The sequence below is a fragment of the Camellia sinensis genome, unplaced genomic scaffold (genome assembly GCF_055761805.1).
Source record: "Camellia sinensis isolate YWXY unplaced genomic scaffold, ASM5576180v1 Unanchor1, whole genome shotgun sequence".
NCBI lineage: Eukaryota > Viridiplantae > Streptophyta > Magnoliopsida > Ericales > Theaceae > Camellia > Camellia sinensis.
In genome coordinates, this window is record NW_028128987.1 from 27,392,356 (window position 1) to 27,408,081 (window position 15,726).

Consider the following 15,726-nt stretch of genomic DNA (forward strand, 5'->3'; position numbering starts at 1 on the left):
GCACAGCAAGCTACGGGTCTGAAATAGGGGCAAAACATGGGGAAAGGGGGATGCAGATAGAGAGAAAGAGATGGAGAGACACAGAGACAGACAAAGACATAGATACGCCCTTTTCCAGAGAGCTCGGGCAAGAGAGGCACAGATGGACTGAGAAGCATAACGCCAAAGCGATAGAGAGAGAGAGAGAGAGAAAGCGAGAGAGAACCTGTGATTCAAGGGCTGAGACGGTGGTGATTGGCGCCGGTGGCGGTGGATGTGGCCGTCTGTGCGTCGCCCGTATAGTAAAATACGGTGAGAGGGCTGAGTTCTGTAAGGGATTTGGTGAGGTGTGTGTGATACACTGTGGTTCAGTGTGTGAGATGGTTGCCTATACGTCACCAGCAACGCGCGCGCATCACTTAATGAAGTGGCGCAAGTTCGAATTTCAACTTTTTACCGACTAAATTATTTTTAGTCGGGAAATGAATGACTAATCAGCCTTTAGTGACGAAATTTTTGGTCAGTAAAGCCAATTTGGCGACTAATAAGTATCTTAGTCGGGAAAAAGTGTATAATACAGATTTAATTTTAATTTTTTTGCCTAAATTGTACACCAACAGCGACTAATTTTTTATTTAGTCACTATAGTCACTAAAAAGTCTAATTTTTGCCGACTAATTTAAAATTTAGTCGCTAATTGAGAATATTTGCCTACTAAAATATTTTAGTAGGTAAATATAGAACCAATGCCGACCAAAATCAATTTTAGTCGCCAAAAAGTATACTTTTGGTGACTAAACAATTTTTAGTCGCCAAAATTAGTCGGCAAAGGTGCTTTCTCTTGTAGTGCACTATGTGATATATCAATTTCTTAGGGTCACGCTTGTAAATTTTGATCGAGATTTATCCAATCCACATGAAAGGGGCACTTTACGTAGGCCTCAAGATTAGTTGAGGTTCGCGTAAGCTAATCTGGACACCTAATCATCAAAAAGTTAAAGCATTAAAGCAGTGAAATGGGTTAATTAACGCAATTGAAGCAGTAGTCAAATTGCTAAAGCCAAAGAGGATTAATAAATAATTGGCTTTTTTTTTTTGGAGAGATGACATGACAAAACGCAGAGGACAAATATGTTTATGATAGCTGATTTTAGGAGTATAGTGTAGAGGGAAGATGATCGAGATGGATCAATCTTTTGTGTTCTTTCTATCGAGATGGTTTCTGAGTTCTTTCTGAGTGACTTGGAAAAGCAAGACTATGACAATCACTTGTTTTGACCTCTCTCTCTCTCTCTCTCTCTCTAGTGATAAATAATGAATAATTGACAATGTGGATATATGCCCTGCAATCAATACTATTAATAATATGTTAATCTTTACATAAATGATCATAAACATGGGCAGGGAACAGATCAATACTTTCATATTAATAATAATTAATTAAATCACTAGATCACACTATTGCCAATTAAATGAATTGACACAATATATGCAAACTATCAATCTTGAGTTCAATCATCACATCAACTTCATCAGCTGCACCTAATGTACACCAATTGATTCATCCCGTTCCCAAGCTTGAATAGATATCTTCAAAATTTTAGTAACACCGCCCCCCCTCCCCTCCTGAGCTAGTTAGCTAGTATATGGAAATTACACAAGCCATTTTGTCCTCCAAAGTCATTCAGCTAGCCATTTTGTCCTAATGGTCAACAGGCTATTTTTTGACATTTGGGAGCATATGTTTCTCACATTATATATAAACACACCCTAATACTAGGCATGACACGGGATCTTCAATTCCAAATGTTTTAAGACATTCACAATTATTATATTATATGTCGTGATTCTCGTATCTCAAGATTTTTATATGAACCAATGGGCATTATTGTCACATGGAAACAGAAGCATTAAGATAGTATAAAAGTAAGGACCTAACTAGATTGATTGAGTATTTACTTCTTCTTTTTTTTTTTTTTTTTCTTTTTTAGAGTTGTAGTAGGATGGTTTGGAACACATTCTTCAAAGTGTAAACTAAAGCCAACGAAACTGAAAGTAAACTGTCAAAACACCAAGTGTTGTTAGATGATAGGAAAGTTAAAATGGCTTGTCTGCAAGTGCCTTTTGATAGCCCATATTGTATTTTGAAGCTATACATTTAGAGCTCTAATTGGTAAGTTAACTAAATGAATGTTCATTCAATTGGTTTCCTACCGAAAAGGTTTAAATTATCACTGCAAATTATTATGTGGTTTGCTGTGCTATTTTTGTCATTCAACCTCTAAAATGACCTTTCCTTTACTTCTCTCAATTATCTACAAGCAACTTTCACCCTGAGATACACTCAGACTTGTCAACAAATCTGTACATCCTGCTCCTTGGAAAAATTGTAATTGTTGTTCCTATTTAATATCATATACTTTTACAACATACAAATTCGGAATAATATAAATCTTTAAATGTAATTTGATTCTTTGCAAATGATTTTAGTTGGCTTACGTAAATATCTTATCATAGAAGGTGGATTAAAATTTCTTATTTAATCTTAGTAACTTTAAAAATGGTCTAAGAGAGAAAAAAAATCTTATTTTTGCACTTGAAATCCCTGCTTATCAAAGCAAACTAGATGCTTTAGTTCAATCAAAATTATGATGCATGAAGATGCAATCATAGGTTCCTGTCAATGAAATTGGTTGCCTATTGGCAAAGCATGTTCTTAGTGTTCATATGGAAGGTCTAATGATAAGTTCATCTTGGAAGGTAAATCGTGTTTCGTAAGTCTTAGGTCCTTGATTATAAGATTGTAACTAAGCAACTGAATTGAGCTTAATTTACGCAACGTATTGAACAAAAATCTAGTTTAGCAATGATTCCATTTGTTGCATATAAACCTCTTTAAGTCAAATTAGTTTATATTTTTAGAATAGATAATTTTAACATTAGAGTTACCTATGTTGATCATTATATAGATACTTAGGTAGGTTTATTTTTTCATCTTCTAGAGCTTCATTTTCTTGAGTAGGTGCTTAAGATGTAAATTTGATAGATATGTAATCAAATAAATGCAACCAACTAAAAATAAATAATGAAAGAAGCATTAATATCTAATATACAATCCCTAATTACTCTACTCATGGATAAAGTTTGTAGCGGGCTGCACTAGTTATACACTGTTTTGTAGAGGTGTTTATTTTGCCTAGTGTATACACTCTCTACCTATATAAGAGTCTCTCATTACTCAATATATCATCTGCTAGGTTAAATGATTGTTTACACTTGAACAAAGAAAATAGCTTAAAGGATTAGAATATATAGACCTACACAGCTTACTAGATGTGTTTATGTTAGCTAATGAAGGATATAAGTCTTACTAATACAGTCTATATATACCTCTAATTAATTCTCATCCACCAATTGTTTTTATATGTAATTAATACCTAAAGCAGCTTTAAAGATCTTAAATGGTCTAGATGAGGAATGTTACCTAAATGAGATTTTATTTCTACATTCTGTTTTCTTCTTCTTCTTCTTCTTCTTCTTCTTTATTTATTTTTTTATAATTACATTGTTGATAGTTCATGACTGTTGGAATTAAACTTAGTTTAATTTGTAGAATGCTAGTCAGTAGAATATAAGATATGTACACAATATGTTTATAGTTTGATGCAACTAATACTATCCAGCTTAATTTAAGTTTTTATAGTTTAATACAGAAAGTAAGGTACAAAAAGCAGAAAGACTTAATGAAAGTTATTACCTCAGTACAATTTACGTAGTGTTCATTGTCATGTACAAGATGTATTCATCTTTATGAAATCCATTGCATTGATTTAATGTACCTCAGTTGCACTAAGAATTCCACAAATATTAAGTTGCAGTTGTTGTCTTAGTCTACTAATTAATTAATGAGGGTTATATATATATATATGTAGAAGAAAGTTTTTTCCATAAGAGATAATGATGAAGGGCACATGCATTTCTCTTGGAAGTATTCATAGTAACTATGATGGAGCTTTATGAAGGTGGTCTTTGGCTGTAATTCACCCAAGACCAGGAGAGTCTGTCTCTCACTCACTCATACATATACTAGAGTACTAGTAGTCCTACCCCTACGTACAAAAGCAAATGTGGAAAAAGGAGAGAAATGGGGCTTGGAGGTGCATATATATGTATGTATATATGTATATGATAGTATCACCCATCTTTATCAAAGAAATATCAACTATAGCTTAGAAGGGAAAATATCATGATGATGGTTCCATGGAAGCTGGTATGCCAGTGTTGTTCTTGCAGCTCTGAATTGAAAGCCTTCAAATGCACGCATGCTCTCACTACTCGTTGTTACTCCACAACCATTCTCCTTTTCCATTGCCTTTTTTACTTGACAGTATTTAATCCCAACCCTCCATGTGAGTTTTTCCATGCATGGGAGACAATGGCCACTTCTTCTTTTCAGTGTTTTTGGGGCCTATGCCTATTCTTCTCACTTTCACTTTATTTCATGCAATCACTATCCACCTCTCATGTATGTTCTTTGTTTCATAAACCAAAAAAGTGCTCAAACTGTTTTCTAATCATCTCTCATCTCCCATCCCTCTTCTTTAGTTAATTTATCTTTTGATTCTCCTTTTACACAGGTTTACATTGTTTACTTAGGGCTGAACCAAATGCACGATCCTCTCCTTACTACTAATCATCATCTTCAGCTGCTCTCTAATGTCTTTGAAAGGTATAAATTTAATTGTTAGCTCAAAAGCTTTCAATTCTAAATTGGAGCCAATTATAACTTAATTAAAATAATTAGACTATTTTTTTTTTCTTTCTTTCTTTCTTTCTTTCTTTCTTTCTTTTGTTTTAATAGGAAAGAAGAGGCAGAAAAATCCATGCTGTACAGCTACAAACACAGTTTCTCTGGTTTCTCAGCAATGATTAATTCAACCCAAGCAACAGCCTTGGCTCGTAATATAAGCTAACCCATTTATCTACTTTCTAAAATTGCTTTAATTTTATGTCAAAATTTTCTTGAGATCCTGAACAAAGTTTTCTATATTTTATTTTGTTTTGTTTTGTTTTATTTTAATGAGGAATAATAAATTAATGCAGAGATGGATGGAGTGGTTTCGGTGTTTAGGAGCAGAATATTAGAGTTGCACACCACAAGAAGCTGGGACTTCTTGGGCCTTACCTTGTCAAGCGGTACTGAAGCGACTCCATTGCAACTAGCTTATGGTGATGACGTAATTGTTGGAGTCTTTGATACAGGTCATAAATTTGCACTCACTTCTATATATATATATATATATATCTATTCATTGTTCTATCCTGTAACCATAACCTAATTGGCTGAACTTCTTGTTTGTCTATTGCTCTGCTATCTTTTTGCACCTATGTTATATTTTACCAAAAGCGTATGGAAGCTTTTTTATGACAATGCATGCATGTTGATGATTATAGTCTTTTCATGTTGATTAAATAATGATGGCATGACATGATCAAAGTTTTAAGAAGCAATATCAAAATAAACGAATCGATATAATAGTTAAGCTGGTTATATTGATTGTGAATCAGTTATTAACTAATATGTATTATGAACGGACCAATACACATAGAATTTTTAAATACATACCAATTATGTCAGACTCCATTTTTCTTTTTTTCTTTTTTTCTTTTTTTTTTGGATTGGCAAAGAAAGTCATATTATTAATTCAATAAAACATTACAAAAGTGGAGAATGGAACAGTCGTCCAGAAGCCAACAACCAAAAAAAGAAAAATAAAAAACACTCCCTATTGGAAAAATGATTCTCAAATGGATGCTTTAATTGATTAACAAACTGGTTTGATACAAATAAGGGCAATGAACAGAAATCACAGAGCATAAAAATACAAGAAAACTTATCGAACAAAAATGCCAAGGCGTGGATATTGTCCGCTGTCCTTAAGAAGTGATATGTAGATTTCGGTGCAAATGGACTCCGGCGATCACTCTCCAAGATTCAGTGGCATGGCTTTGTATTGTATGCACTTACAGAACAAAGCCTTGGACTTGCATTATATTGCCCAACAGAATAAGTAAATAAGAAGTCTGTTTTATTTCTTCAAACATTGGTAATTGATATTCACAGAAAATTTCTTTTGCTGATCAAAAAAAAAAAACATAACATATATATATATATATAGTGTATATAGAAAATAGAGTGTTGAGCATTAGCATCTGCATCAGCATCAGCCTGACTATAATAGTTTTGAGGCTATATTAGTAAGACAAGGTCCAAAATCACTCTTGCATCAGTCTGACTACATCGAAACTAAATTTGACATTGCTACAGTATATCACTTAATGTAACAATGCACTGTTTATAGATTATACAATATTTTATTATTTATTCTAGAGATCTCAGCAAATGACCGTTGCAATAGGGATTACCCAAAGAGATCATCCTGTAGGATGTCCTGCAGGTTGTCCTCCTTCGTTGTCCGGTTGTCCAGCCTTAGTTATAGGCAGCCCGTTGTCAAATCTGATTGACAAAGGTTACAGTCTCGGTTGACAAACTTTCTTGAATTCCATCACAGTAGCCCAGTTAACACGCTGGTTGTCTAAGCTGATGTCCGCCCAGTCGTCTGGGCTAGGAGGTCGGCTGACATATCCAGTAATGGTGTTGGTCTGGTTGACCGTTAGAAACAAAATTTCAAAATTATTTAAATATAAAAGAAAATGAATGAAATGAATATTTTATAAAATTAAATTTTAAAATAGAAAATCTGATAGAGTGTTTTCATAAAAAAGAATGCTAGCTAAAATACAAAAATAGTTTGTTTTTGTTATAATTTCACTCAAAATTTACTAAATCGGATGCAGATTGTCTTAACGATGGAATGCGATACAAAAGGAAAGGTAATATATAAATTCCATAAAAATATTCAATCATTTAGTCTCCCATTTGTTTGGGTAGAAAATATTTTTTACATAAATTTTTTCCCAAAAAATGTTTTATGGAGAAAATATTTTTCCCAATGTTGGGTGGTGGTAGAGGTGGGAACGAAGGTGTAGGTAGAGGTGGTGGCATAGTGGTGGGACGACAGTGGCAGTGGTTGAGGTGGTGGCATAGTGGTGGGACGACAGTGGCAGTGGTTGTGGTGATGGTGATGGTGGTAGAGGTGAGAGTGGTGATAATGGTGTGGTAACATTGATAAAACTTTAGTTTTAAAAACGTTTTCTGTAAATAAAAAATATTTTCTACTTAAATAAATTTATTTTTTATTGACCGTTAAAAAAAAATTCCGTTGACTATTATTTTTTATTATATCAAATATTAAAAAATATAAAATATATTTTTTTAAAAATATTTTTTACACAAATAAACGGAGCGTATAGTGATGGAGCTTTGCAAGAACTTCTAGGTCCGTTGACCTTTCCGCAGGGTAAGCCATGCAAATGGCTAGTCAATAGGTAGATATGAAGTTTATGGCAATTTTAGTGGTCCCACATGGTGAATGACTAGATTTAATTTTATTGATTTTTAATCTCAATAAAAATTAAAAAAATTAAAAAAAAAAAGAAGAAGGGATCAACTCCTCTCCAAGGAGGGTGTTATTCAATACTGTTGAGCCGTGATCTGAGCTCATATTAATTATCTAAATCATTCAATGTATAAAATTTGTCGAATATATTATTTTTATAAAATAAAAAAATCACATTGATCAGATCAATGTGATTTTTTGTAGGAATGATATACTCTATGAATTTTATACATTGAACGGTTTAGATTATCATAAACTTGATCAATGTAATTTTTTACAAGAATAATATATTTGACGAATTCTATATATTGAACGATTTGATTATCAACATGGCCCGGTTCAAGGCCCACTAATGCCGAACAGCACCCTTCACTGGGGAGGAGCTGGATCCAAAAATTAATTGAATATTTTTTAGGCATTCCAACACTCCTAAAAAACCAACAACAAAATTCTGAGAAACAACCTCCCTACAAACTAGAGCTAAGAAACTATCAATCAAACACCCACATCAGTGGTCCTTTTGACTTGCAATAAGTCATAATACAAAAATACACCACATAGGTCATAGTAGATTTCTACTACTTTTATAATAATCTAGCAACTGGCAAGAGAATCTCAGCCCTTGGTTGCCAAGAAAATCCTCCTAATCTAGAAAATTGTCCCATATTTTTATCCCAAATGTGTTTGCGTGGTTGAAATTGAATAGATATAGTGTAAAATCTATGTATAGAATGAATATAAGCCATTGATTGCAATTTATGGATAAAATAATAGGTGTGTAGAATTATTATATCAAAAATGCTATGAACCATGAAAATTTATTCCGAAAATAGGGTGTGTGGTGTGGATTTAAAATTACAATAAATGAAATTCATTAATTTACTTTTGGGGTAGGAGTATAGGCAAATTTTATGGGTATGAAGTGGCGTTGTATAGATATAGTGTCTTCTCTATTGCAACTATTACATGTGAATGCGTCTACTTATTATGATTGGCCTCTAGGTATCTACCCGGAATCTGAGAGTTTTAGGGAGGAAGCTGGCACAAGGCCAATTCCAAAATCTTGGAGGGGAAAATGTGTAGCAGGAGAAAATTTTGAACCAACAAAAGCATGCAACCGGAAGCTAATTGGAGCTCAATACTATCTCAAAGGTTTTGAGGAAGACTACGGTCCTATAAATCCGAGTAGCAACCCAGAATATCGATCACCTAGAGATTTTAATGGGCACGGGACTCACACAGCTTCAACAGCAGTTGGATGTATAGTTAAAAATGCAAGCTCTTTTGGTTTTGCACAGGGCATTGCTAGGGGAGGAGCTCCAAAGGCTCGGCTAGCAGTGTACAAAGTCTGTTGGAGTCAAAATCTTGTCGGGAGATGCAGTGAAGCAGATATAATGGCAGGGTTTGATGATGCCCTACACGATGGAGTAGATGTCATATCAGCCTCTTTTGGTAAAACGCCGCCGTTGCTTCCATTGTTTGAATCAAGCAATGATGTGGGTTCATTTCATGCTATGCAGATGGGTGTTAGTGTGGTGTTCTCAGCAGGGAATGATGGGCCAGATCTATCTCTAGTCCAAAATGTTGCCCCTTGGAGCCTTTGTGTAGCTGCTTCCTCTATTGATCGAACATTTCCAACCCAGATATTGATTGATACTAACCTCTCTATAACCGTACGTATGACCCTCCTTTAAGATGATTCATTCATTACCATTTAGTAGTGCTCATAAATAAATATACGACTCCTTTCTTGTTTGTTCAGGGAGAAAGCTTAACTGCCAAACAAATAAAAGCAAAATTGGTGGATGCAAGTGATTATTTTGAGGATGGGTAACCTCTCTCTCAACCATAGAGTAGTATAATTTTGTATTGTTTTATATTTCTTAATAAACAACACACACACACGCACACACACATATATATATATATATATAGAGTTAGGAAAGTGATGCATACACATTAATGCAATGCAGTCATATGATATATATAGAGTTAGGAAAGTGATGCATACACATTAATGCAATGCAGTCATTTGATGTCATTTGTAGGGTTTGCAGGAAACGTTATTGGAACAAGAAACGAGCAATAGGCAAGGTAATCTTATGTTTGTCACTAGTAGGATCAGTGTCAATTGATGTGGCTGAAGAAGCAACGTGGACAGCCAACGCCACGGCCTTGATCTTTGTGGAGCCTCTAGGGAAGCAGATCATTGCTGATGTTGATATCCTCCCCACCATTCGTGTTGACATTATCCAAGGGACTCAAATCTATCATTATCTTGATATATCTCGCAAGTAAGTACTCTAAACAAGTAGTCAACAGCCATACATAATCGAGTTTAAGCTATTGGATTGGGTATTTATTTAACACTTTCGCAATAATCATAGATATAAAAGTCCTATTTACAAATATTATAGTATTTCATTTAGTAAAACTGAAAATACTATCAGTTTTTCTTAATTTTTAAAACTAACAACCTTATCAATTTTGTATAGTAATATTCTAGATAATTGTTCACTAACGGATAAAAAAACAGAACATGAGATTAAATATTTTTGCCATTCCACTTATTAGTTTGATTCAACTATCCAATAAAACCGAAAACATTATTAGTTTTTTTAATTTCAAAACTGAAAATATTGTCAGTTTTTTCATTTTATAAGTTTTTTTTTTTTACAGTTTTACACATCAATGTTCAATCATCATACTCCTTTATAGACACAATTTTTTTTTTTGTATTTTTTGTATTTAGTAAATTAAAAAAATTTACGAAAATTATACTTTTTAAGTATATTTATGTTAGAGGTGTCTAAAAATTTTAAAAAATTGCTTAAAATATTAAAAAAATTAGTAAAAATAAAAAAAAAATATGGAAAGTAAGAAAATAGAATTTTCTGCAAAATTGTTTTCAAAAAACTGGAAACAAACAGTGTAGTTTTTTTTTTTTTTTTTTTAGTTTCTTCAATTTGAAAATTAATATTTTAAAGTTTTGAAAATCAAAATAAATATCAAATTATCATATTCCTTTATAAATAATCATAAATGATAAACAATCATTGTTTAAAAGGTAATTCCAATTATTAAAAATTTAATAGGACTTGAAGATTCAAAAAATCATAATTAGGCATTAATGAAGTATAAGTCCATAAATTAGAACTTGTATGTAAATACTTCAAATACTATTTGATCACAAGAAGTATCTAGAAAATAAAATATATGGAGTATATTCAATCTTATTGTGGTTTGGGCTAGCCCGCATTTAGGTCACATTTGGCAACTTTTAATTTTAGTCAAAAAATCACTATAAATTGTCACATCACTCTCTCTATTTTTCTACACATTTTTTCGTAAACAATTATAAAGTTACTAAATCTAGTTTGACACACCTTTCTTTTTTTTTTTCTTTTTTTGGCCTCCATAGAAGCATTATTGTTTGTTTTCTCATCATATTTACAATTAGAAGCAAACCAAAAATATTACCAAATAGTACTAGCTAGGGATGATGCAACATGAATATGAAGTATAAATTAATTGTGATAATATATATATATTGCAAATAGTTGTAACTAACATAATATTGTATTTGTAAATGTAAATGCAACGCGAACGAAGTAAACCTGTAGTGCAGATAAAACCAAGTATGACGATTATCAAAAAGTCACCAGCACCTGCAGTTTATGCATTTTCTTCCAGGGGGCCAAGCTCACTTTCACCCGATATTCTCAAGGTAAGGGTGTGTGTGTTTATATATATATATATATATATATGCTAACTAGTTGGCTAGATACCTAAATCATTTCCTTAATAATTAATTTGATTGATGAAAATTTGTTTTTCCATTTGGTAACAACGCAACGCAACGCAACGCAACACAACACAACAGCCAGATATAAGTGCACCAGGGATTAATATATTAGCAGCATGGCCAATCAAAACCCCGCCCTCAATATTTGCATTTGATGTGCGGTCCGTAAATTGGAATTTTCAGTCAGGGACATCAATGTCATGCCCTCATGTTTCTGGAGTAATTGCCCTCCTTAAATCAGCACACCCTCACTGGTCTCCCGCCGCGATTAGATCTGCTCTCATGACTACAGGTAATCTCCTCAATTAATTAATTAATTACCTAACAAATTCAAAATAATTGGATTAATTGTCTTGGTCTTCAAATTTTTGAATGTTTCTTTCTTTCTGTGTTGTGTTTTATCAATTGGACGCAGTACGTTATTATGTTTTTCTAATTTTGTTCACAATTTTGCAATGGCATTAGCAATATAGCAGTATTATAATCTCAACTAATGTCGTTAAAAGCTTCCGTTTTTTTCTACTTGGAGAGATGGGCTGGATTGGAGGACTTGTCAAGTTCAGTTAATTAGGTCCTATCGGTAGATAATTCATAAAAGAAAAAAATCAAAATCAAAATCAAATTGATTTGATTTTGATAATCATACTCAAATGATTTCCTCGCATTAGTTTTGTTCCAATATATATATATATAGAGGCAACAAATATGATTTTGAAAATATGACATCCATTTTTTATTTTATTTTTTTGGCAGACAAATACAATGAAATCATGTGGTTTCAATTATCAAAACAATCTAATATTTTTCATGGAAAATTTACACACAAATATCTAAAAAAATCAACGATGTGAATTGTTGAAGTGAGCCATATGATGAGCCCATTGGATAGAACTGGTTCGGTCCAATTAACTCTCCAAATGGAGAGAAGTCATTTCCTTGTTAAAATGCAGCTCATCAATTACAGTAATGCTACAAATACATAAAAAAAAAAAAAAAAAAAAAAAAAAAAAAAAAAAAAAAAAATTTCCCCACTAAGAAAGTACACAAAATGTACTTTTTCATCTTCTATGGACTTCTTTTTTAGAGAGGAAAAAAAAAATTTATATGGTTTGTATTATTGTTATTGCAATAAGTAATTTAGGAGTAATGTTTTCAATCCAACTGACTTGTTGCTCTATCTTCTTCGTATAATAGCTTATACCTGCGACACAAGCCATGACAACATCATATATGGAGGAATAACAAAAATTGCCGATCCATTTGACATTGGTGCTGGCCACATTGATCCCATCCGAGCAATGGATCCAGGGTTGGTTTACGACATGAAAACTAGTGATTACATTCTCTACCTCTGTAATATTGGCTACACCGAAGATATAATAAAACGCATTGTTGTACCCTCTCCCAGTACCATTGTAAGTTGTCCAAAAGGATATAGAACCAATGCAAACATGAATTATCCCTCCATAACAGTTCCAAATCTCCAGTCCACAATGACCATCAAAAGAACTGCTCGAAATGTTGGCACCAAGAAAACAACCATATATTTTGTAAGCATTGTGGAGCCTAATGGAGTGGAAATAGTGGTATGGCCTAGGGTCTTATTCTTTTCATGCTTCTGGGAAGAAGTTTCATACTATGTTACTCTCAAACCGCGAAAGATATCGCAAGGGAGATATGATTTTGGTGAGATAGTATGGTCAGATGCATTTCATTCTGTTAGAAGTCCATTAGTTGTGCTTGTCAACACCACGACAACGACTACAACAACTACTACTACTACTTCTGCTACCACTACCACTACCACTACCACTGGGGGTGATTCTCATGCTTCTACAAATCATGCTAGCATTTAGGCTCATCAATTTGTTTTATTCTCGATGTTGTTTTACCTTCTGGAATTTTTCTATCTGCAAGTTTGGCAATATTATTGTTCCGTATGCTACCCAGTACCCATTGGGGGCATGAGTCTATTGTCTTTTGCTTGTTATCCTCTCGAGACGTGAGAGGTTTTGTTGCCACTTTTGAAAATAAATAACAATAAACTTTGCACTTTCGGGACTTTAGTGAAGTTACAATTTATATTATCATGAGATGGAGGTATTAGTTGTTGCAACAATAAAAGCTCATGCTAAAAAGCATGAAGCCACCTAGGCAAGACCCTTGTCTTTTTAAGAATCTAACTTATTCAAATCTAGGCATTTTGTGCACATAATACCAAAAGTTAAGTTTGTCTCTCGTCTTATCCTCCCGCCCCCCTAGCAACCTCGATTAATTGAAAACTTACACTAGAAATGTCTTGCAACCACCAAGACCACGCAAGGAGATAAAATCAGTTTTCTTAAGCATATTGAACCATGTGGATTGACATAAATTATGACATGCATCTCTCAAAAGAATGGCATGGCTGAAATGCATTAGCTTAGCATTGTCCAATCAAAGTCTAGCCCAAGTTCTCCGGAGAAAAATAACCGAGGTTCATCGATAACACACCACACAACATATTAACAATAATGGAAAGAAACAAAGATGAAATCAATACAATTGAACACGCAAGATTTCCGTGGTTTGACAAAATCCTGCCTATATCCACAAGAAGAACAGTCCTTGTCGCGCCTTAATTTTTCGAATATGAACTAAGCAAAAACTAATTAATTCTAAGCGTGATATCTTGGTTGAAAACATCATTTTAGCCTCTTTCTTTCTCAAAATCACTTAGCTATTTATTTTCTTTTATAAATTATCAAAAATTCGATTGGCCTCATAAAACGTGTCCAGAGGCCATTTTATTAAGTTTGAAAATATGCCCCATTTTCATATATTAACATTACCTTATCTTAATATGACAAAACAATTAATTTTTGAATAAAATTGCATTGCATTCAAAAACGTGTCAAATTTAGTAGTGATTGAAAAATCTTACTTGAAATTGAGAAAAACAGTAACATTCTCTCAAATGCAATGCTCAATCTCAATCTCTCTCACCCGGCAGACATCCTGATGTAAATGAAATACATCCAATACAATGCAAAAAAGAAACATACCGTTTAAATTACAAACTAGATGATAACTTACAACAAAAAATTGTTGGGAAAAACTACTCACATTACATAATTTCACATTGCATATCGCAAAATTATGAGATGAACAAAACAAACCTTCAATCTCAGGAAAAATAACATGCTGAATAAAATAAAGATAAAATATAAAATGGTTAAAGGAAGCAAACCGAAGCCTGTGTGATACCACAGTCTCCTTAAAATAGATTCGCCGCCTCACCGTTGGGTGCTGGAGGTACGCCGGCGTCTACTTCCCAAGATACGACGGTTTTTACCAGGTACAACAGAAGCACCTTCTAATTAGCTTAGCGAACGGACAACGGCAGCACTCTCTCTCAGAAAGAAAATTATAGGAGAAGTAGACTGACAGTGTATGGATGTCAAGGAAAAATTCTATATCTTTTTTTCAAGGAATAGGGCCTCCTTTTATACACCATGGGGGAGAGGGGAGGAGCCTCTAGCCATCAAGGCTGGCAACTAATGCTAACAAAACTGCCCAATCAATTTTGTAAAACTGATGAGCCTTAAATGTGTGAGTTATATACACATTTATGAGGCAATTTCTTATTCAACTATTTTTCTCCAATAATCCCCCACATGCATAAAAATTGACCGAATATAACAAATGCTCAACGTTTATCAACAAAGACTCGGAAAGAGAGAGAGCACATACACTAACCCTGCATCAGAAAAGGTAGCTGTTGGCCTTGAACCTTTCGTAGTGAAAGCCTATCGGATTTACTGGCTGACCAGTGAACGTGATGTCTTGAACTGTTCTGCCGTTTATGTAAACCGAGACAATAGACCTCACACAGGAGTTAGTCCAACCATTGTTCTTGTTCTCACTGGTGTGTCCGGTATGACCCTGGAACACTAGCCTAGTTCTGTGAGTGTTTTTAAAGAATTCGGCCTTGGCAATTCTTAAAGAAGTTGCCCCACTTCGCACTCACATAGGTGACCTAGATACGGTATTTCATTATACCACAACACTAATGTCATTAAAAGCATTAGCTTAACCTTCCACCCCCACAGGGCATCACTGTATAAAGGAATGGGCAGGAGGATTTAACTCTTCAGTGACTCACCCGTTACACGAAGTTAGGTTGTCCCTTTGAACCTAAATCTTGGGATCTCCAGTCAACTAGGTTGGGTTTTCCGTTCCGGTAACCTTTACTAAAGGCCTTAACCCTATTCCTCTTGACGACTTTTCTACTAACTCTCGAGCTAACCCTTTGGTTAGCAGATCCGCAATGTTGTCCTTAGACATGACATAGTCTAGAGAGACAACTCCATTTGAGAGTAGTTGTCATATGGAATTACGTCTACGATGGATATGTCTAGACTTTCCATTATACATATTACT

General features: G+C 33.9%; 1 protein-coding gene across 2 annotated transcripts; it reads left to right on the plus strand.

The window, feature by feature from the left end:
* The first annotated feature begins 4,350 nt into the window (after positions 1–4,350).
* LOC114259852 (subtilisin-like protease SBT3.18) lies at positions 4,351–13,358 on the plus strand. Of its 2 annotated transcripts, none has more exons than XM_028199883.2 (10): positions 4,351–4,504; positions 4,617–4,708; positions 4,841–4,938; positions 5,083–5,241; positions 8,502–9,172; positions 9,262–9,329; positions 9,548–9,793; positions 11,112–11,226; positions 11,383–11,596; positions 12,499–13,358. In XM_028199883.2, exons 1-10 carry the CDS (start codon positions 4,415–4,417, stop codon positions 13,158–13,160), a joined length of 2,415 nt encoding a protein of 804 aa, XP_028055684.2. In that variant the 5' UTR covers positions 4,351–4,414; the 3' UTR covers positions 13,161–13,358. The 2 variants fall into 2 exon arrangements, with proteins under 2 accessions (XP_028055684.2, XP_082766922.1); XM_082910796.1 differs by having other exon boundaries at positions 9,557–9,793.
* The last annotated feature ends 2,368 nt before the right edge of the window (positions 13,359–15,726 follow it).

Bases quoted from the DNA above. Each gene is read 5' to 3' on its own strand.
- LOC114259852 (XM_028199883.2), top strand. From the start codon at position 4,415: ATGGCCACTTCTTCTTTTCAGTGTTTTTGGGGCCTATGCCTATTCTTC. The intron at 4,709-4,840 runs GTATAAATTTAA...TTGTTTTAATAG, and splicing joins CTCTCTAATGTCTTTGAAAG to GAAAGAAGAGGCAGAAAAAT. The intron at 5,242-8,501 runs GTCATAAATTTG...ATTGGCCTCTAG, and splicing joins TGTTGGAGTCTTTGATACAG to GTATCTACCCGGAATCTGAG.